The sequence below is a fragment of the Arctopsyche grandis genome, chromosome 1 (assembly GCF_051622035.1).
Source record: "Arctopsyche grandis isolate Sample6627 chromosome 1, ASM5162203v2, whole genome shotgun sequence".
Taxonomy (NCBI): Eukaryota; Metazoa; Arthropoda; class Insecta; order Trichoptera; family Hydropsychidae; genus Arctopsyche; species Arctopsyche grandis.
The window spans coordinates 35,573,642-35,597,149 of record NC_135355.1 but is presented as its reverse complement, the minus strand read 5'-3'; the positions used below and the strand labels follow the sequence as shown (position 1 = coordinate 35,597,149).

Genomic DNA, 23,508 nt, shown 5'->3' with positions numbered 1-23,508 from the left:
AACTCCTCTAGCTTCATCTCAAAGACATTAACTTACTTGAATGTAAACAACCCCTTGTATATCGGTAATATATCAAAGTGATCTGAAGAGTGGAAGTGGTTCAAAATCAGATCACAAATTTTTGACGGGCAGGAATGTCACTGAAGTACTAGCAGAGTAGTGCTAATAAAATGACCTTGTAAAAAAGACCGTTTTGATCCCCTTATGCACATTTTAATTGTAAAGGAAACGGATACGTTTGCATTGCAATAATATACATTTACATTGACCAATAACTGTAAATCTAATATATAACTTCGAAAGAGACTTTGTATCTATGTTTTTTTGGTTCGTAGAATCCATGATGCTCAATTTAATATAAAAACAAATGAATATTCAAACAAAACTAGATAAGCCATGTTTAAGTGGTTTGTATTACAAATATCCGATATATATGTATATATACATTTATAATTATTACATAGATACATGTATGTTTAGATTTACATACATGTATCTATGTAATAATTATGTGGATCAGGAAGGCGCATTTGGGGTTTACCTGTTAAGCCTTTCTGGTATATTTGTATATATATGTATGTATGTATGTAAAAAAAATAAAATAAAATAAAATATTTGTATATGAACAATTTTACTAGATAAGAAAATATGCTATTTTACTAATACGCTTCACGAAATAAACATCAATATACATATTTTAATTGATTTTATTATATGATGACATTTGAATTGATCTGTAGTACATATGTACATATTTTATACTACAAATGAAGTTACAAATGGTTGTAAACCATTCTCATAAGTTTTGAAGCATTTTTAAAAACTGCTTACTATTTACTAATACCCTTCACGAAATAAACATCAATATAAATATTTTAATTGATTTTATTATATGATGACATTCGAATTGATCTGTAGTACATATGTACATATTTTATACTACAAATGAAGTTACAAATGGTTGTAAACCATTTTCATAAGTTTTGAAGCATTTTTAAAAACTGCTTACAGAGCGTTCTTACAGCTAACTTTCCAACCGTTTGTCATAAGATAAACTTTGACTTTCATATATACATATGTAATATGTACGTATTTATTGCTTTTTTTTCATCCTTCTCTATCGAATACTTCCTTTAAAAATATATGCACGTACCTTTAACATACTTGTATGTATTTTCCCCAACAAAAACATGCCAAGCAGTGAAAGTTTCGTCGTTCGTCGAACTACTGAAGTAAGTTTCGTAGCGATCGGGTTCTTGTTTTATCATTTGATACGCACACGCACGTTTTATATGCTGGTGCGTTTATCTGGGTATGTCTAGTTGATGCTGCAACTGTAAGAGGTATTGTTTGTTCGGCATAGTGAGTCAGCACAACTGGCTACACCAGTTTGGCGACAATTCTTTCCCACAAATGTGTGTGGTGGATGGACCTGCATTCAGTATTTAACCCCATCGTGCTCAACAAAAAAGAAAAGCTTCCCAATTTATCACCGCATTCTTCTCTCGACAGAAGTCTCATAATAAGCTGGCGGATAAGATTTCGCCGAAATGGGATCGATTTAAAATAAGCACGCAATCAATATATGTTTTTTTTAATTATTTTATTGAATCAATTTACATTAAAAATAGAAATATTTTATCATATAAAAAATTTGTTGTTTTTTTTTCGACGTCAAATTTTTGTATTTCAAACAACACTCGTATAAATTTCATTCAACGAAAATAGATTTTTATTTTTGAATATATACATACCGTATAAAAGTATAAAAGTATAAAAAAAATCATATAATTTCAATTTTTATAAATCATGCGCATAATAATATCTAATAATTGATGTTAACTTGTCTACTAATACATTATATGCATTTAAAACGTACATACATACCATCTAAATATAAATTCCAATTGAAGGATAATTTGATTCGGTAAAATTTTAATGTTATTTTTATAAAATATTTGATTTATTTAAGGACATCTGGAAATATCTGGAATGGGTTTTCCTTTACATCTTGTGGTCCAAGACGACCAAGCGGAAAAGCCCTGTTTTTCGAAAACTCTTTTGGCGCACCTCACATCGTCGGATAAATCCTCATTCAATAGATCTGTAAAAATGATCAGTTAAATAATAAGAAACTGTTTAGAACATATCCATTAAGATAAGATGGAAGCAATTAAGATTAAGATTTCGACATACATGTGTAATTGATTAGTGTAGAAATATTGTGATATAAATATATAGAGACTTTATAGTTTGGTAACTAAAATACATAGAGTATCATGAGATAGTATGCAAATATTTGGTGGTTCTAAATAGATAACTGTTTATTTGTATAGCGATAAAATAATCAATCAAATATATTTATTTGTGTAATCTGAAGAAGAATATATAAAAATTCAAATATATTGATGTAAATTTTAAATCAAATATATTGATGTAAATCAAAATTCAATGAAATATGATGATGATTTTCAATATTGATTTCAATACCGTCGCATTTCATATTGCATAGTCCCGCTTTACGGCCTTTTCTGCACCATGTATTGCTGTTGATCTGTAAAAAGTAAAAAAAAAACAATTACAATAAAGACAACATATTATTCCATTGGAAAAGCTAGGCATGAATTAGCAAAGGAGAGGAAAAGCTCACGCAACTTGAGCTTCGACGTCAAGTGTGATTCGAGGGAAAGTTTCGTTAGTTTTGCGATTATGTTTTGCCGGCATATATTGTGCCGTTTGATATATTATCTACTAAGGAGATTACTTTTGCGGCTATTCTCACAACTTCTTTCTCCTGAACGTTATTTATTGGGGAACGTTCGACGCGTCCGGCCTCGGTCCAAACTCAATTTCCATTATGTCCAGATCGAGGAAAAATCGCAAACACACGTAAAATTGAAGCTTTGATTTGTGACTGTACGGCGGATGACGCTAAATTGAGTGAAAACTAAATAGTTGAAAGGTCAAAAGTATGGTCCGTAAAATGTTCCTCATCCTACTATTTAAACCAATTCTCTGAAAGCTATGAATTTCTTACTGTAATGCTTGTAATTTGAGGATCAATCAATGAAATCAATTTTAGGGCATTTTAACTATCATATGAATGCGTTCCGGACTAAATTTGTTTATTTATAAACTGATTTTTATTTCTCCTATAGGACTGAATTTTATATATTTTACATTTTATATATTTTTGTTCTAGTTAAAGTGCATAGGTATATTTTTTTTATTTTATTTTTTAATGTTGTCATGTTCATCAATTTCGCTGACGACTAAATCTATGTACATGGATGACAGGCTTTCCAGAAATGCACCAAAGCGATTTCGAATAGTTTTGCTAAATTAACAATCGGTTCAGATCGAATGGTTGAGCCGATAACAAACGTGGAAAAATCCCAGTTGTTTTTCAGACAATTTGAGTTTCAAAACAATCGCTCTACCGCGAACACATTTGCACCGGAAGCGAACTGATGAAATTCGAACGCTGTCACACACTTTTTTCCCCCTCGTTGAACCTTTTTTTATTCCAACAGCGTTATACATATGTATATATATGTTTCTATGCAGTAAATTTTCAAAGTACAATTTTAAAAAAAGGAGAATTTACATTTTTATACAAGCAAAGTTGAAAAAAATCGAATTTATATATTAAAATAATGTTAGATACATATGTTATGAAATAAAACTTGTTTTCTATTCATTTTTAAATATTATCATCTAGTAAGAACTTTATCATTCTATCACGGTCATTTGAGTATTCAAAATCGATTGAAAAATACTATGATATTATATTTAGTAAAATTCAGTTTATTATATCGCGTTGATTTGATACCTTTTGACCCGTAAGCAGCTTTAATCTGGTTAGTATAATAAATAAAATGAACGATCAGTTCATTTGGGTCAGTAGATTACCGGTCTGTAGATACAATATATTGAAGCGTGCGGTCGAATAAAGATATTTGTTGTATTTCACAATTTTACATGAGATTCATATAACAAATTACATTATATCGCGCTGTTTTGACACATTTTTACTGGTGCTGGTTAGTATAATAAATGGTAAATAATTTAAATTACGGTCAGTATATTTGGGTTAGTAGACAACCGGTCTGTAATAATGATAGATTGATGCGTGTGGCCGAACAAATATATAAGTTGTATTTATCGATTTTACAGGAGAGCCATTTAACACGTTTTATCATACCGCGCTGTTTCGACACTTTTTACTGACATTGGTTAATATGATAAATAGTAAATAATTATATTAAATAAACGGTCAGTTAATTTGGATCAGTAGACAACCGGTTTGTAGTTATGATAAATTGAAGAGTCCGGCCGAATAAATATATATGTTGTGTTTTACAGAATAATTACATATACCACAAAGTACTAATGCACTCTCTGACGAATGATAAAGCAATAACAAAACACATATGTATGTATATCTTTATTCCGCTAGTGATTTATAATATGTAATCCAACCACACATGAAATACATATTTATGAATAAAGATCGGTAGAAGATGATACCTGTATTATTATTCAATAATAATTAAAGAAAAAGAAAATTGTAACATATATCTTTATTCGGCCGCACGCTTCAATTGTCTATTTTACGTATGTTCATTTTTACTTTCATTAGTTGTTTATATCTACAAATTTAACCACTAGTATAATATTTTCATCAAAAAATAGTTTATTTTTTTGTGGTGGGTTTGTAATTTGAGATATGAAGTTCAATTGGAAATTTTAGCATAATGAAATGGTTTTCTAACGTAAATTTTGAAGAAATCAATATGTGCATTTCTATATTCAAACCATTCATTTGTCTGTTTGTCACTGGCTATTTAAAATAAGTAACTGACCAACTAATAACTGATCAAATATTTAGTTGCCATACTTTTTTCAGCTAAATACTTTAGTTCGAAACCATTTTTAAATAATTTTGAATAAATTGAAGGTATATTTAAGTACATATGTATATAGATGTTCAAGTCTAACTGTTGTTTCGACAGAAAATGACTACAAAACTTGATGAAAAACAATAGCATGTAGTAGTTTATACAGACAATATTCAAACATGTCTCACAAATATGTTAATTACAGTTAATTTCTAATGTAAATATCTCTAATATCTTCAAAATGGGATTAAATAAAATTTTCGATAAAACGCTGTATTCAAAAAACGGTTGACGAGATAGCTGTGAGATTGAAAAAGTAAGTGCATGAGCGTTTTGAAGCCCAAATCCAGCACTCAGACTGCACTGTGCAATGTAAACATGCACGCCTTCGAATCGACAATAGTATGACGGGCATTCCGTCAATTTATACAGTAGAAATAAACCAACTATTTTATCGTCGTGTAACGTTTGTTTCGATTATGCAAATCGCCGTTTAATCTTGGTTCAATTGAGTGGAGTTTGTGTATAGTGTGTGCGCGTGTTCGTGGCATCGCGACGTTCGCACAATAATCGCGTCGTAATTAGCATAAGTGCAAATTAATATTCGGCTGTATTTCAATTATGTACGTGCGATTGATCGATTGGATGATGCTGACTCGACGATGAAACGCGTCATGTATTGTTCCGATGATATATGAAAGTACGTATGTATGCATATGGGTCCAAAGTTTGCCAAATATATATACATACATATATGCATATATGTATATATATATTTTTTTTTAGTTTTACAAATTGTTAACAAAAAGGTTTGCAAGCTAAGAAGAGGTAAGTAAAAATCGTTTTGCAGAAATTTTTTTTACAGAATTTTACTATTTATAAGTATAAATATTTAAAAATTGGAATAGAAATAGGGGTTTCAAAAAACCGCCCAAAAGAAAAAGCCGGTTTTCGGTTTTCTTACAAATAAAATGACCGGCTTTCACCGGTTTCAGAAAATTAAGATTTTTTTAAGTTTTAAATTTTTATATTATATATAATATTTGCATAATATACATATAATAACTACTTTCAATAATATTTTATTGGTTTATGACCTGGTCTTCGTCCATTACTAAATCTCAAAGCCACCGCTAAGTGCTGTACCTTTTTTTGTTGTTCAAAGAAATGTACGCCTATTTCTGAAGAAAGTTTGGATATACACATTTATTTTGATCTTTCATAGAAATTTGAAATTTATAATTGCTAGTTTTGAGGAAAAAACATTAATTAAAGGAAACCTTACAAAGCCGGTTGATCGAGCAAAAAAGCCGGTTTTCGGTTTCGGCTTAAACCGGCTTGAAGCCCTAGTATAGAAATTGGTAAAAATTTGAGCTTTACAAATCATATTGAAGTTATTCACGTGGCATGTCTATATGTTGCCTATAAAAAGGCTTAAAATATGAGATTTTCCCTCACATAAAATAAAAAAATGGCTTAATAGTACAGGGATAATTCTTTATATTATTAATAATAAGTCGACCTGTTGACTTGCAGCCAGTCTGTAGTGTCGATCGTTTCCGATCAGATTTTGCCAATTTATCTGTTTATCATTAAAATGGTTCAAACAAATTGGCAACCTTTACCTATACCTCAAAATGTCTCACAATTATTGAGTTTTCAGAATCTCGCAATTCGCTCATTCGTATAAAAAAGGCTGCAAATTTGTCCATAAATATTTTTCAGCATCTCGAAATTTGACAATGTAATTTTATCAAAAATTTATCCATATATGTATCTATGATGCTTTGTTAAGATTATTCTAAAAAATGTAATTGTATTTTGTAATCAGCCAGGAAGGCGCATTGAGGCTTACCTGTTAAGCCTTCTTATGCAAAAATAAAAATATATGAGATAAATTAATTGATGTTTTGATGTAATTATTTATGAGGTTATTCGATTATCTGAGACTATTTCAATAATTGAAAAGAGCAAAAATGAGCATATAAACAATTATAATTGCTTTAAATTTATGCAAAAAATATATGAAAAAACCTCAAATAAGTAGAGTCAACTATCAATATTAATTTTTATTTATGACAACATGCATTTGAATTAATTTGACATTTCCCAAGGAGGTTCATTCGGTTGGGAATGTTGCATATTGAGGTGCCGTATGTGCTCTTATTATACTAATGGCTAGTTTGTGACCGAATTTTCCAAGTCACGCGTCCAGAACAAAACGTTCCGGCGAATTAAACACACCCCCGGCTGGATCTAGAGCCCCTCTTACACCCCATCCGTAGCTCCTCTCCCGCCTTAATTTATTGTTCTTGGGAAAGTTGGCTTAATTAGGTGCGCGGATGAATATAATCTAGCCGTTAGTGCAGACTAGGGACGGTAAATGTTGCGTGAAAAAGAACGAGACGAGATATGATTAACGCGAGTTTCCCGGGAAATTCTCCCGGCGGCCGACTTGAGGCTGATGGATGGAAGTTAGCCGCCTAAATAAGTTAGGCGACTGATAAAAACTTTACAATTTAGACATTAAAGCTGAGAGATGATGCAACCTTCGCCCGGCTTGGCTCACTTTCGAATTTCAATTAAATATAATGTCTTCAAATGCGACATTTTTATCATCCGACTATTAAACCCCGTCGTTGATGCTGTTAGAAGTTTCCCCAAAAGAAAACCGGTCGACTATATACATAACTACATCATATACATACGTGGTTCGTTTCCGATGATTTAATTCGACAATCTTCTATGCAATTTCACGCTAATAATAAAGTTGATGTAAAGTGTCGCTTTTGTTAAAATTAACTGCATATTGCAAGATCTAGCGATGCGCTTTGCATAGGTGAGTTGTTTTTAATATAAAAGACATTAACTGAAGTTGAAAATCAACCCCTTTGTGTATGCGCTCTAATCTGAAATTTAATTCGCATCGCTAAATCCAACCGGGAATTTTTAAAAGTACATCTGAATACATGCCAGATACGCTTGTATGAAACTTACATATTAGAGCATGATGATGATATGTCTTCAATTTGCTTAGATTGAGTTGTTGATGCACTTTTATAACAACAAAAAAATCACATTTTTTACTTACCAAAGCGGAGACTAATCAATCTTTACTAATCCTTATAAACGTGGTAAATTGAAAAATTAGCTCATAATATTACTGAAAAAAATAGTATATTTTTGGCTTTATAAGTATTTCAAATCAATTAAAAACACAATCAATAGAAAAAAGCATTTGACTGTTGATTCCAATACTCACTTTTTGCACAGCAATACTAGATTTTAAATAAAAAATTGCAAAAGCCAAAAATTTGTAAATATTGCACGTTAACTCGTGACCAGCTCGAAAGCATAATTTGCTAACAACTAGTCCACGCCGCTGGTTATCAATTCCTTCATTCATCAGTGACTATAAAAATAATATATATAAAAACGGAGCGTCGGTAAATATGTAATCGGTAAATATATAAATACTAGCTTTATTACCCGGCTTCGCTCGGAATTTGTAATATAAACCGCTTAAACATGACTAATCTTATATTAAACATTTTATTAAATTTATTTGAATAGTTTTATTTTATATAAATTTATTTGAATACTCATTTGTTTTTTTTTATTAAATTGACTGTCACGAACAAACAAACATATATGTATAGTAAGTCTCTTATGAACAATTATATGTACACCCCTGGGGTCTGCACCCCCTAGGGCTCCACCCTCGGCGTATGCGCCTCCTAAGGGGTGAAGCCCTAGGGCTCCGCCCTCTGGGTCTGCACCCTCTAGGGGGCGAAGCCGTAAGGCTTCGCCCTTGGCGCCTACGCCCCCGGGAACTTCGAACCCTTTGAATCGGAAAAAAGAAAATTATTTGCTCGATGACGTCAGAACAATAGACTGTCGACTATTAATTAAATTGATGAAAAATACAAACTTAAGTGTTTTATATGTAAGATGTGACGGAACGTAGAACAGTATGGGGATTTCGAAAAACAAATTTTATTATGCCAGGATGTATTATTAAAGGCGATTACTGTTTTAGTTCCGGATCCCGATTTCGGTTTCAGTTTCAGTTCCCGACTTTTGTTTCAAGTCCGGATCTGGATTCCTGTTTCAGTTCCAGATTCCGATTCCTTTTTTAGTTCCGGTTCCCGATTCCTGTTTCCGTTCCGATTCCCGATTCCCAATTTCTGTTTTAATTCCGATTCCGATTAATTATTACTATAAGTATCGTAACTTTGTTTTAAATCATGTATCAATTTGTTTGCGAAACCACCCGTTGAAATTTCAACGGGCACAAGATAATATATGAAAAAAAACCTTACAAAAGGAAATCCAGTTAAATATTACATATGCAGCTGCCCGATGCGACTTATATGTAAATTCATTGCATAATTTGGGATATTATTTGCGAGACCGGTTGACGTCTGTAAACGTCAACCGTTAAAGTAATTAAGCGACGCTTATCGCATTTGCTTTTTGACAACAACGATCGAATTGCCGGTCGAGTGGCGGTGTTGCTAATTTAATAAGCGAATTCGCCCGGCTCCGTATCGGAATCGCATAATTAGCGCAATTTATTGTATAAATCGGTCATTTATCCGGTGGACCGGCGAGAGTGTGATTTACGGCCTGGACTTGTATGTAACGTGTATATATGCACGTGTGTGTGCGTTTTATCCGGGTGGATTCCGGCGTTGCCATTTCACCGGAATTGTAAATCAAGTCCGGTTATACTTTGTGTGCCCGAATGCATTTGACGTTTCCGGTCCTTCAATTCGCATGGAGATGGTTTATTTTTGCACTGGGGTTGGTGGCTGTCTGTGCGGCTATTGTATGCTATATATATATATAGTACATTTAGATACTTACATACATACATATGTCTGTGTCAAAGAATATCTATTTGCGTTTCAATTCGCTCAGAGGAATATATTTTTGGTTTTTATTTGAATATGTGAATGGTTTATATGCATAAGGGTGTACTAAAAGCCAGTAGCATAGATCGGTTGTTAAGTTTCGGCTTAGCGTCGAGAGGCGCCGGGTTCGATCCAATGAGCTGACCTCGATTGAAAAGAATTTTGTATAGAGTATATCTGTAGTGCTGCTGGTCAGACCTATATATTTGTGGCTCCAGGTCGATCGTTTTCTATCAGAGTTTGCCGATTTCCTCTGATTTCATTGTTGAAACGGTTCCCGGTAAAATTATCCTTCCTACCTTCTATGTCACCACTATTTGAGATTGATTAATGTACAATAAAATGTATGTACAATTCATAGATGTCTCGTTAATTTGCGAGTTTTTCAGTGTCTCGTAATTCAGCGACTTGTATAATAAAAAAAATGCTGCAATGTTTGTAATTGGCCAGGAAGGCGCATTGAAGCTACCTGTAAGGCCTTCCTGGTATTTATGTAAAAAATAAATAAATATAAATAAAATGACAAAACTTCAACCATTGATATACTTCTAAAGAATATTTCATATACATGTATGTATGTACATATGTATGTTTCGTTTGAAAGTGTAATCAGTCACTACAATATAAAATGGGGTACCATTTATCGGCCCGGCAAATAAATAGAATGCTCCTCTCTAAAATAGCTCGCACGACAGATTCGGTTTTCGTCCGGCAAATCAGACGTCAAATGGGTTGCCGGTAATAAAAATAAAATTTGACAAAAATAAATACCGACCGTAACAACCTAATCTTTAATGAATAGGGCCAACCCTAACTTAACCTAACCTAACCTAACCTAACCCTTAAATAAATAAGTGTTGGCTGCTAAGATATGTTTTTTTTTAATAAATACCGACCCTAACAACATAATCTTAAATAAGATATTAGGTATTCAGTGAAAGATATTACGATTATTCAGTGAAGATGTAACAAGTTATGATTTCACTGAAACGTCAAATTTTATTTATGTTACTGGCAACCCGTTTTTACGTTTAATTTGCCGGGCGAATGCCGATTCTGTCGTGCAAGCTATTTTAGAGATGATGATTTGACATTTGTCGTGTAATTTATTTTACAGCCGTGCCAAAAATATTATCCCTATAAAATGTGCGTAGTTTAAGTACAATATTATAAAATTTGGATGAAACTATTTCATATTAAATTATTGCTTTTTTTATTTTATTATATATACATATGTATATCACAGTTATATTATAATTTCACTGACGTTTCTGGGAAATCAGTTACATTTTCACTCGGTATAGTTCAATGAAATTAAATCCAAGTACATTTTCACTGGCTGCTATTAGTGAAATTAAAAATTTTGACAGTTGGATGATAGTGCGTCGCCGATACGAATCGCGCCACCTCACGTCACAACCCTGCTCCTCTCCATGCCCACTATGAACCCTGCACCTGTCTATTCCCACTCTTCTCATGGTCTACTATTTGTTTCGATTTGGCTTTTTTTGATGCCACATGTGTGGGACTGACTGGGTGTGGAAGCAAACACATCAAAATATGTTAGCAGCCAACACTTAGTTTATTTAAGGTTAGGTTAGTTTAGGTTAAGTTGGTTTTATTTATGTAAGACTAGGTTGTTTGGGTTGGCAGAACGTTGTGATTTAAATTACAAATTCACTAATATTAAGAAGTGAATTTTCAATTCTATTTTTAAATCCGTACTCATGAAATTATAATTTCTCTGACAAAAATAGTTGCACTGTAACATATAATTACGTATTTATGTATACCACATAAATTACCTTGAAAGAAAAAAACCTGAATTATTCCAGCATCTAAAAACTTAAAGTTCCATACATTAAAATGCAATTCAAAATGGACATACAATATCTGTGCACCAAGACAAGGAATTGATTCGATTTAATGTATGACAAAAATTTAAGAACTAAATTTTAATGTGCATATATTGTAGATGATATATTAAATTGGACGGTCAATATTTGTATTTTCAATACGAATATTTCATTGAAAAGGCTTTATATAATATAATGAAAAAATACTATAAGTCTATATGTGTCGGAAAGCGTTCAACCGATTAACAATAAGTAACGTTGCAGTAATCGGTCGATCAAAATACGGTTTGATTTTCCGACCTGGAAAATTCCACCATCGTGTTTATCTTAAAATCCACCATCATAAAAATCTATATGGATATAAAATAGACCATCGTGCACGTATATTCCAAACTAAAAAGAAGCAAAAAAATAAAAGCAACCCCGAAGGTATGAAGTTTCAATTTGGCTAATTGGTCGCGCTGCGTCCGAACGATTGAATCCGTCGCTTATAATCACCCGTCGATGTTTCCGCAGGGCGAAATCCGGCTCGTAAATGGAATTTGTCGACAAAAACCGGCGGCCGTTTTAATTGGAGCTCCACAGGTGAATACGTCTAACCCCCCCCCCCCCTCCCACAGTTTTAGAAAGTCTGAAAGGCGAAAGCTCGCACTATTCTACATACAAAGCAATGTCCGGTCGGAATCGTAAAACGTTAGCTCTTTATTACGGGGTCATGATTTCAATTTGGATCAGTATAATGTGTATATTAATGTTTCGAGCCTGTAATTTTAAGCTAAATTAGAACTCACAGGGCCATTAGCTTTTTATCCGATGTTCGTAATTATATGATAGCACTGAAAGCTGGATTGTCCAGAGCATACCCATAGATAGTGTATTTGAAATCAATATGTCAAGTCCTAAATTTTAGTTCTTTCTAAGGCTTAAAAAATTCATCCACAACTATATATATATGTATATATATATATATATATATATATATATATATATATATATATATATATATATATATATATATATATATATATATATATATATATATATATATATATATATATATATATATATATATATATATATATATATATTCATTCCTGAAAGTACATATTTATGGTATTCGCTATTTGAAAATCTTAGTTTATCGTTAGTTAGGTGCAATTCTTTTTATTATTACATTTTATACCAGGAAGGCCTTACAGGTAAACCCCAATACGCCTTCCTGGCCAATTACAAACAATACAGCATTTTTATAATGCAAGTCGCTGAATTACGAGACACTGAAAACTCGCAAATTAACGAGACATCTATGAATTGTACATAAATTTTATTGTACATCAATCAATCTCAAATAGTGGTGACATAGTAGGTAGGAAGGTTTTTAGCCAATTTTTAATCGGGGACCGTTTCAACAATGAAATCAGAGAAAATTGGCAAACTCCGACAGGAAACGATGGACCTGGAGTCACAAATATCCAGATCTGACCAGCAGCACTACAGATATACTCTATACAAAATTCTTTTCAATCGAGGTCAGATCATGGGATCGAACCCGGCGCTTTTCGGTGTTCGGCAGAAGCTTATCGACCGAGCTATGCTTGTGGCTAAACTTCTACTCTTCCGATCGCTTTGATACTTAAACTGACATACGGGGATCAGATGTCAAAAATGAGATTGAAAATATTAAGGGTTTGGATAGCTAGCTGTCATCGCTTTGATCTGTCATAAGATTATGACGTAATTTTTAATGAGTTTGTTAGTGATTAAACTCCTCTAGCTTTATGTCGGAGACATTAACTTACTTCTATGTTAGCTAATATATCGTTGATATGTCGGTAAAATATCAAAGTATTTAATATTTAACCAGCGTCGTGGACTAGTGGTTAGTATATTATGCTGTCGAGCAGAGTGCTCACGGGTTTGAATTCCACTAGAGTCCCGCTGCTGGCCTGACCTTGGTTTGTGTTCTAGGTCAATCTTTTCTTATCAAAGTTAGGCAATTTTTCTGATTTTTGTTAAAACGGTTCCTGCAAAATTGGCATCTCTTTTACGATCTCTCTTGCTAATCTCAAGTTATTCAGCATCTTGAGGCTCGCCACTTTAATTATATAATACTGCAAAAATTTCTCCATGTTTGTATGAATTCGCATTGTATAAAATGCTTATGTACTTCTCGCTTTGGAGTGTTCTGTAAAGTCGAGTGTTCATTTTCAATGAAATAAATAAATAAATATCAAAAGTGACGAATCTTCATTATCTTTATACACAGTTCTACGTTAATACAATACATATCTAGTGAATTCATTTTTTGTTCGGTTTTGATTAATCAGCATCATAAATGTATTACACTATTGATAAGAACGGTTTAAAAACTTACTTGAAAAAGTCCGTATGTTGTGCCGTTTGATTGTACGTTCTGTTTCGTGGTTGATCTTCCACTCTCGTTCTCAATTATACATATCCCTGTCGATAAAAAAAATGTTAAATTAGGTTTGTTTCAATTTAAATATCGCACGTTGTATGAAGTGAGCTTGAAAAGGAAAAAAGTAAACAAAATGGCGAAGGTATTTCGGAAGGAGCGGGAACACGGCCAGTAAAGTTTTTCAATAAAGAATGGCGAAAGTCCGCTGAAGGCTCTCTCTCTATTAAAACAAATTTGGGACAATCCCAAGACCGAGTCGGATCACTGAACAACGTGAAATAAGATGGCTCGTTTTAGAAATGAACTTTCGGTCCACCCTCGTCGATAAATTATTGCTGGCGAGCAAACATGCGAATTAATAAGGTGAACCAACTCGTATTTAAGTCGTTATTTCAAGAGATTTTTTTAAAAGCATTATTATTATTAATAATATATTTATGTAATTTTAATGTGTTTCGTTTAAATAGTAATCGGCCTAACTTCTTTAAAACATGCACACTTAAAAATACTTTGCATAGAACGATGCTCACTTAGTAGATTTTTTTCTTTTTAAAGTAAGTACGACTCTCTCGGTGAAACTTTCATAGCTTATATTATTTCTTTTTTGCATGTTCATGGGAATAAAGCATAAAAAATTAAATGTTCCTTTGAGTATAAGACGATTTATATTTTTTATGCTTGTTCTAAATCTCTTCCTTAACAGAAAATAAATAAATATTTTTTTTCCTATGACATCTAGAATTATTAAAAATGAATTGGCAAAATATGGACCACTCTAAATTATATATTTCTTATTTTTATGTTTTAAAGAACATACACAGCTTATAAACATGCACACATGTATACTAATAATTATGAAATTATCTAAAAATATTTATAAAAATAGCATTGGTTCGACTATTCTATGTAAAACGTGCTATTCAAAGCAGTTTTGATTAATTTGCGCATTTTTTCGGATTCTGCAGTTTTAAAATTGAAAACAACCTATCAGTGAGGTAAAAATATATATGACAGATAATGAGAGCCTATAATGCAAATTTCATAAGATGTATTGTTAAAAAGTTATAGTTGTTGGCTTTTAAACAATTAAAGTCTGACAAAGCGAGTGGAGGACTTAAAGTCAAAAACATATAATGGCAAATGGCTATCTGTCATCGTATCCAAAATTTTTGGATTCTTAAGCGTTTTACGATTACATTTCACCGTTTAAATAGCGGAAATAATTTAAATCTCTATTGGCGGCCAAACCTCGCAAAATGGGAAAGTTTTAACACGATCGGAAGAATATAGGAAATTTTGTGTGACCGATTAGCGAAATAAACCTAATATTAACCTTGTAAAGACTCAAAATCATCACAAAATTTCTTCAACCACACCAATCAGAATACCCTTGAATACTCTTAGGTACACATTTTCATATAAAAATTGCACAATTTTTTAAACTTGTAATAGATGTATGTAGATTTAATACTATTTTTGTTTTATATCTTTTGGGTCGGTTCAATAGTTTATATATGTAGGTATATAAATTTAGTCGGCTGTAAAATTGTAACTTATTTAGCTTTGAAGTACAACATAGCAAGTTGAAACTGCAAATGATGTAGAAACTACATAGTTGTAATTTTGCACTTTGCAGTGTGCTCATCAAAGAAAATTTCACGAACTTGACACTTTGGATTATAGTCGTGCGAAAAACGGACAAATATTAAGATAGATGAAGGAAATATGACATCATAGTATACTCACAACTTCCAATGGTGCTTCTGTTGAAGGAGTACCTCATTAGCTCCTTTGAAAGCTGACACCTAGTGAAGATTTTTGCATTGCCGGGATGCGACGACGTCAAATAGAGTAACACTATACTTAACGTTAACACTCTTAGATATGGCGACGAGGCAATACTGGGTTGTAGCATGATGGCAGTTTCTAAACGACACAAAATTAATTCAAATCAATTATTGTTTACTTTCAGATCTCGAACCCGGGACGAGACTTTGGACTCCTTAATGGCAGGTGAGCCGATTGTAATTTGTGGATTGGGGTTTGGCTCGAACCTGAGGTTTGGTTTCGATGGTGGTCTGTCGATGATGGCGATCGGTTGTCGGTCTGAACGGCATCTGAGGCTGACTGCCAAGACTTTAGTGACGGATCCTGAGAGGATGACTCTATTTAGTGATTGGCATTTAGTGTTGCACGACAGTATCCGATCAGATGATGCTGTATGTATTTCTCAAGCGGTGCACTCGAGCGAATGCACCGGAAGTCGCCGCTTTTAGTCCATTGCCGCAAATCTACGGCTCGTCCTGGAAAAATACGTTGCGTAAATCGTTACTGTCAATTGAACGTCTTCGTAGGCCTATTTTAAAACGGTCCACGTACTTTTTTTCTCGTTTGGATGCGTGCGATTCGAGATGAGGATGTATGAATTAGCCATACTGCAATTGGTGTGGTTGTATAATTTAATACGTTATGTGAATTTATATGGTCTACTTTTATTTTATCTACTAGTTTTATGCCCGTTGAAATTTCAACGGGTGCTTTCGGATTGATACATGATGATGAGACATGATCGGGAATCGGTTATGCCAATTAAATTATGCAATATTAAATAATAAAATTATAAACCCAAAATCGGAATTGGATACTATGAAAAGTACGTATTTTTACGAAAGCAAAAATGTATGTTTAATTTACAAAACCCAATACCCACAATTATGTACAAAATAACCCCGGTCATTGACCTCGCAACCTTGAATATTATAAATTACATATACATATATATGTAGATCGCAATTCAATTGCGTTATTTAAAGCATTTTCTCGGTCGGGACTATATTTGAATGGTATACCGCTCTGGGCGCACGGGGGGGTTTGACACCGCGATCTGGAATTAATTTTATTTTTCAAATATATGAATATAAATTAATTTGAATTAAAAATATATATTTAATTGTTTAATATGAAAAAAAATGGTTCAAAACCTCAATAAATAAAATTATTAGTACTAACTTTTTATTAACTTTTTATATGGCGGGAAGGTAATGCTTTCAATTAATGTTTAAAAAAAAGGTGATTTTAAAAATTGACTTTGGCTTCGTGGATGAGACCGTTGAACTCAGGTATACCTATAAGAGGATATTTTGAGGTCACTGGTTCGATGCCGCGGCAAAGTCTCGACGAATGAATTTATACAAAGTTTAGGCTTTTTATCAATTCATTATGTTCGGCTAGCGTTAGGACACACACACACACATACACAGATTAATGTTTTTATATATATATAATATAATATACGAAGTGATAATTGTGTGATCATGCGAAAATTCAACCTTAAGATTTTGACTGATAACAACTTTATAATTCAAATAACGTTAATCATTAATTGAATCTTGATATCAGTTACTGAAATGTTCACCCTTACGTTTTAAATTTTAAATTGATCAAAAGTGGTACCTCCTCTAATAGGTCTCTCCTTTTTACAATGTTTTTCTATGTTTGACTTTGCTAACGATTCAATATCTATTCCTACAGTCTTCCGATCGTTTTGAAACTTTGCCATTTTGCGCAGTTTGATCAACGATGGAAATTTAAATCGATTCTGATAGAAAGTCCGATGGTGAAAAATAGTAGTAATAGACACGTTTGACAATTTTGATCTTGATGTCTTATGGTGAGTAGCCTTATTTTTTTGCCTTTACGGCACCCTCTCGTTTTGTCAGATTTTAATTATTTAAAAACCTATAACTTTATCTTATTATAGGCTTTCATTATCTCTCATATATATTTTGACTTCACTAATAGTTTATAATTTAATTGTCACCTTAGCTTGCTGAATTGGACTGAAACTTTTTAGATGTAAAATATATTATGAATTCTATGTGAGCATTTTTACTCTAGAGAATTAAGATTATTTGTGTTTTTTCCTGAAATCTTTCGGCGTTTTAAATTGAAATATCATATCATTTTAATGATAAAAGTTCAAATATTATTTCTCAATATGAATACGCTGAAATATCGAGTATTACATTAGTAAATCTATGTATATATACATATAAAGACATACGTAGTTATAGAATTATTAATAATATCATATTTGAGTCATCCTGTTACGTCCTTTGAGGTTTGTATTTACATTAAAAATATGTATGAAAGTGTATTTGGAAAATGAATATTTTTTTAATGTAAAGATCAAAATTTTCAAATTACGCAGTTCATTTAATTTTTTAGTGGGAAATTGCTTCTATTTGAATTATATTTTTTGTCAAAGGAAGGATGAGATTTTCGTATAAATTATACTATAAAAAAAAAATTCTTTTACTACGCTAAAATTTTCAACAAACTTTGACAGATTTGACGATAAGTAAATGAGGGAGTTATTTAAGCAGTGACTTTTGAATAATTCAATCAAAATATTTTATTTAAATATAAAATATGTTTTAAAAATATTTTTTTATATTATTTATGAAAATTCTTAATAATATAAGCTATATTTTATTTAACATATAAATATTTATCAGGAAGGCCTAACAGGTAAGCCCAAATTCGCCTTACTGGCATATTAAAAACATTCATATACAATTTTTAGAATAATTTTAACAAAGCATCATAGAGACATCTTTGGATAAATTTTTGATAAACTTACATTTTCGGAGCACTTTATGGACAAAGACAGCATTTTTACACGAGTTAGTGAAATTTGAGATGCTGAAAACTCGAAAATTGCAAGAAATTTGTATAGGTTGTTAATTTGTTGGAACCGTTTAAATTAAAATCAGATATATGTATGCTGCTGGTTAAAAAATATTGTCGTTTATTTTATCCCAAATATCTGGAAAAGAAATAATTTTGTATAAATTCTTAATTTACATTTAGTATTTTTATAATTGAATGTAATAAAATACAGTTGAACTTTGAAAATGCACAATCCCCTAGTAATTGCCTTTTATCCGGTTGCACTGCGAAAATTTGTTTTATTTTTTTCTGACGAAGTCTAATAATGTTCTATTATAATAAATAAATTAGGATAATTTTTTTTTTTATAATTGAGTTATTGAAATTTTAAGAGGAGAGCGATTCAGTATTTTATTTAATCAACTTGATTTTTTTGACTTCAAATAGAAATAAGATGTATAAACAACGTCTTAAATAACTTCAAGGTTTTGAGATTTTGACTAATTCGAACTCAAGATTTTGACTGATTCGAACTCAAAATCGATCACTGATCACGTTTTCATGATCTATAAAAAATGTGTGTCTGACGTAATTTTTTTTCAAATTAACAAGTTGTCCGGAAACGGAACCTCCCCTCATAGGTGTCCTCTTTTTTTAAGTTTTTAAATTCAATTATCTACCAAACAGCTAACTGAATCGGATTGAAATTTGTTTACATGTAATATAAATTATAAATTTTAGAACTTAATATTTTTTTCCTGAACCGGAAGTAGTACTACGTTTTTCTCAGAAACCTTTTGGTTTATTGAACTAAAATTTTATACCTACAACTTTAAGCTTAATACCCAGTTGTGTATAAAATTTTGCATCCGTCAACCGGAAGTGGCAGTTTACTCCTGTTCGATTTTTTCGACCCTTTTAACATTTGTGCTCTTCACGAAAAAAATCAAGTGTTACGCATGTATCAATGGGATGAAAATAAAAAAAAATTACTAAATTTTATAAACCGGAAGTGAGATTTTTTTGTCAAAAAAAAATTTGAACATAATCCAACAATCGGTAGTAGAACTTTGGCCCTGTGCAAGTTTCCATACATTTGCGCTCAATTTGTATCGAAAATACTGTGATAGCTATAGTATTTCGTAATGCTGCCGGTATGTGTGAATGTTTCTGTAAGGTTCAATATCAAATTTTGTTTTGTGACCTTCTTATATTCCTCAAATACATATATAAAGTCATGGGTTGGTGACGCCCGAATTTTTTAATTAATAGGAACGATAAAAACACCAGATAACTATAAAACGAGAGATGTAAAGGACCTTCAAGATAGATTTTGATTTTTAAATGCTTTTTATTATTACTAAATTATGTTCACAATACATCTTATATCTATTTAAATAGCTACTGATCTACTGATCATTTTCTATTTTACAATTTTAATTTAATTTTTTTAGAAATCATAGTATTACATATATTATTCTAATGTTAATGTACAGCATAATAGAAAAAAAAGCTCAAAAAACTATTTACAATTCTTATAAATGCTCATAATACATCTAATTCATAATATTAATTAAAGATCCTCTAAAGTTGACGATCTAAAGTAGATTGTGTTTAGGTAATCTTTGTTTATACCTGAAAAGTTTAGACATTTTGTTGTATTTACCGGACTCTTCGCAAGTGTGTTAGTATGGTTATTAGTGATTCTGTCATTTAATCTACTGGTTAGTTTGATAGTAATGTTTATAACTAACGGAATATTATTTTTGGCATGCAGTTTTTAGGGATTTATTTTGTATTATTTGAAGCTTGGAAAGGTTAGAATTCGAGGCGTAATTCCATACAGGTGAAGCATGTAATATGAGCGCGCGATATAATTTTATTTTATTTTGAGTTGATAAAGAGCTATGGCGTTTTAATATTCGGTATATTGAGGATATGAGGTGCCCATCTCCTTATTTTATCGAGCGTTACTCCTAAATATTTTTTTTTATTGACTGCCATTTCAGACTTTCTCCTGAGGGGACTTTCAGATCTGAACTTGGCTTATGCTTTCTAACACTAAAGAATATGGCGTCTGTTTTGGTTTGATTAATTTGGATTTTCCACTTAGTGAAGTGTTCGGTCATTGTTTTAATTGCAAATTCAAGATTTTTACGAATAGTGTCTGCTTTTTTGCTACTTGTGAAGCATGCGGTATCATCTGCATATCTTCAAGATAGATAGTGCGAAATTTTTTCCACAATTTATTTTGGGCTAGATTTTTTCGCAAATTTTCTTATGCCAAAGCATGCAACTTAAGACACGTCAACGGCCCAATCAGTCGTGATCTGAAAAACCACACACATTGAGAATTTGAGGCACGAGTCGAAGCAATAGTGTATCGCAAAGTTGCCGAGCAATAATTTGTTGGGTAAGTAAGTGGTGGTGCCGGTGTGGCGCAACGTCCACCAGACTCGAACGGTTAATCTCCAACTTGGACACTGTTTACTTTTAGGTCCGAACCTCAGTTAACTTCGACACTTAGATGATGGATAGTATTGATTGTTATTGTGTTACAATGCTCGGGCTAACTTTTGTGTTTAACATCGCGGCCCGTCTGCAAACAAATTAGCCGAACGGGCCGGCCAAACTTGCCACTAATTGATCGCCGGGTCGCGCACAAACACTCCGATCGAATTATGTATATGTATATATATATATATTATATTACACGGACGACCTTTGACGATGTTGCGTTTCTGATATATGTATTTTATGTATGTACATATGTAAAAAGTATGAGAAGCGCAGTGTGTCCTTTTCCCTCTTATGTGAGCCATCGTGCATGAGCGTCAGAGTACATGTGTATACGTGACTCAATGTGCAAGGATCAAATTGTAATCGTCTGTTGTGCAATCGGATTAAAGGATCGGTTATATGAAGCTTGAGATGCCCTTATCCTTATTATGAATCAGGATTGTGTCTTCCGTCCAATGGTATTTGTAGGAATCAATTTTGTATTTTGGTACAAGTACAAATGTACCTACATATACCCTTACCTTAAGAGGGCTGTACACCTGAAACCTTAATTTTGTTACCGTTCCTTTCTTCGATACATATATTGAGTGTATGTATATATTGAGTGAATGCGACATTATATATCAATATATATATATTGAGTGAATGCGACAGTTGCGCTTCGACCAAATAAAACGTATTTTAAATTGACAAAATCGAGGTTTCGTATTCTCCTATTTTCTCCTCCAAAACTGGACCAATTTTTAAAAAAATTTCATCATCGGTATGAGAAAGATACTTTCTGTGTATCTATTGGCGTATTTTTTTTTAAATCGTCCGTTAAATAAGCACGCTGGACTCGTTTCGTGGGTGTAAAAAAGAGGCGATTTTATAGATGTTTGGCGGCTCCTAGCTCCTATAAAAAATTATTAATCAAAAAAATAAAACAATAGATGCACGTCAATCGTGAATATCCATAGCATATTAAAAAATAATTTCTCTAGTGCCATAATTGAGGAAGGGAGAAGTAAAGTACGTTTGTATGGACAAGGCGCTGCTGTCCAGCCCTCGGATACTTGAAAATTGAATCTAAACCATGTTTGTTTAACTTTATATGTGTGTATAGATACAAATATAAAAGGGATTCTAAAAATAGAGACATTCACAAAAATCACACTGTCTATAGTACCGGTATTGATTTATTTAGGCAACTAGACTAGTAGAATAACCATCAGAATAGAGCAGTAGTTAGGATATAATGTTTTAGATAAAGTGGTCACGGGTTCAAATCCCACTGGTTTCTGCTGGCCAGACCTTAGATTTGTGACTCTAGAACCATCGTTTCCTATCAGAGTTTGCCAATTTATATGATTTCAATTGAAGTGGTTCCAATAAATTGGCAAACTTACCCTTTTTCTCTCAAATATCGTGTTTTCAACTCGAATTTCATTGAATTGTGTGTATAAAATGCTGCAAATTTACAAATTTGACAGATATCTGTGTGGATGTTAATTGATATCTATTTACTTTGTATATTTGTATCAAATGTACAATTTTTCTGGCCAGAAAGGCGCATTGAGGTTACCTGTCAAGCTTCCAGGTATAAATTAAAAATAAATATAATATATAAATAAATTACCAATAAAATATTAATTCATGAACTGTCGGTTAATCATTAATAATTTTAATCGATTTATTTTTTAATTAAAAAATCAGCTGTTGAGTCCCTTATACACCGTGGGAATTACCGATCAACAAGTGTCAAAAAAAAATTTTTTTTTTGCGTGCTCCTTGCTTTGAAGAATTTTTTTGCTTTAAATATCATGCAATATACATATGTATATTCAAATAATAATCAATTGAAATACATAGTCTCATGTATACGTACAATATTTTCGCCGTACTTTATTTTTAATTATTGATTTACGATATACTTTGAATAAAAGGTCTAGAAGGAAGTGAAGTCTTGACTTATAATTCAACTAAAAGATTTTTAATGTCAAATTTATATATTCAATTTTAACTGTAATAATAATTTTGCACAGCATAAATTCCATCTCTATATTAATAATAAGTCAAATACTCAAAAGAATTATTGGATTAATAATTAAATTAAATTAAATTAATAGAATTACGGCTTCATTCTCACTAGTTTGATCAACAAAAGGATACACAGTCACTAGTAATAAACTTCATATATTATTATTGTGATTCAATCAATTGTGTGATTGTTTGGCAAACGGAAT

At 32.0% G+C, this 23,508-nt stretch overlaps 2 protein-coding genes across 2 annotated transcripts in view; one reads left to right on the top strand and one right to left on the bottom strand.

The window, feature by feature from the left end:
- The window catches only part of Lrt (Leucine-rich tendon-specific protein), a 153,255-nt gene that overhangs the window by 67,275 nt on the left and 62,472 nt on the right, over positions 1–23,508 (top strand). The window contains exon 3 of the mRNA XM_077433551.1: positions 16,065–16,105. The gene's annotated coding sequence lies outside the window, so the exon portion shown is untranslated. The remainder of the gene's footprint in view (positions 1–16,064; positions 16,106–23,508) is intronic.
- Positions 1,968–16,201, bottom strand: LOC143910720 (lysozyme). Its single transcript, XM_077429315.1, has 5 exons — positions 16,147–16,201; positions 15,839–16,018; positions 14,048–14,133; positions 2,491–2,554; positions 1,968–2,104 (listed from the first exon to the last, which is right to left on the bottom strand). The coding sequence occupies exons 2-5, from the start codon at positions 16,005–16,007 to the stop codon at positions 1,968–1,970; spliced, it is 456 nt and encodes a 151-aa protein (XP_077285441.1). The 5' UTR covers positions 16,008–16,018; positions 16,147–16,201.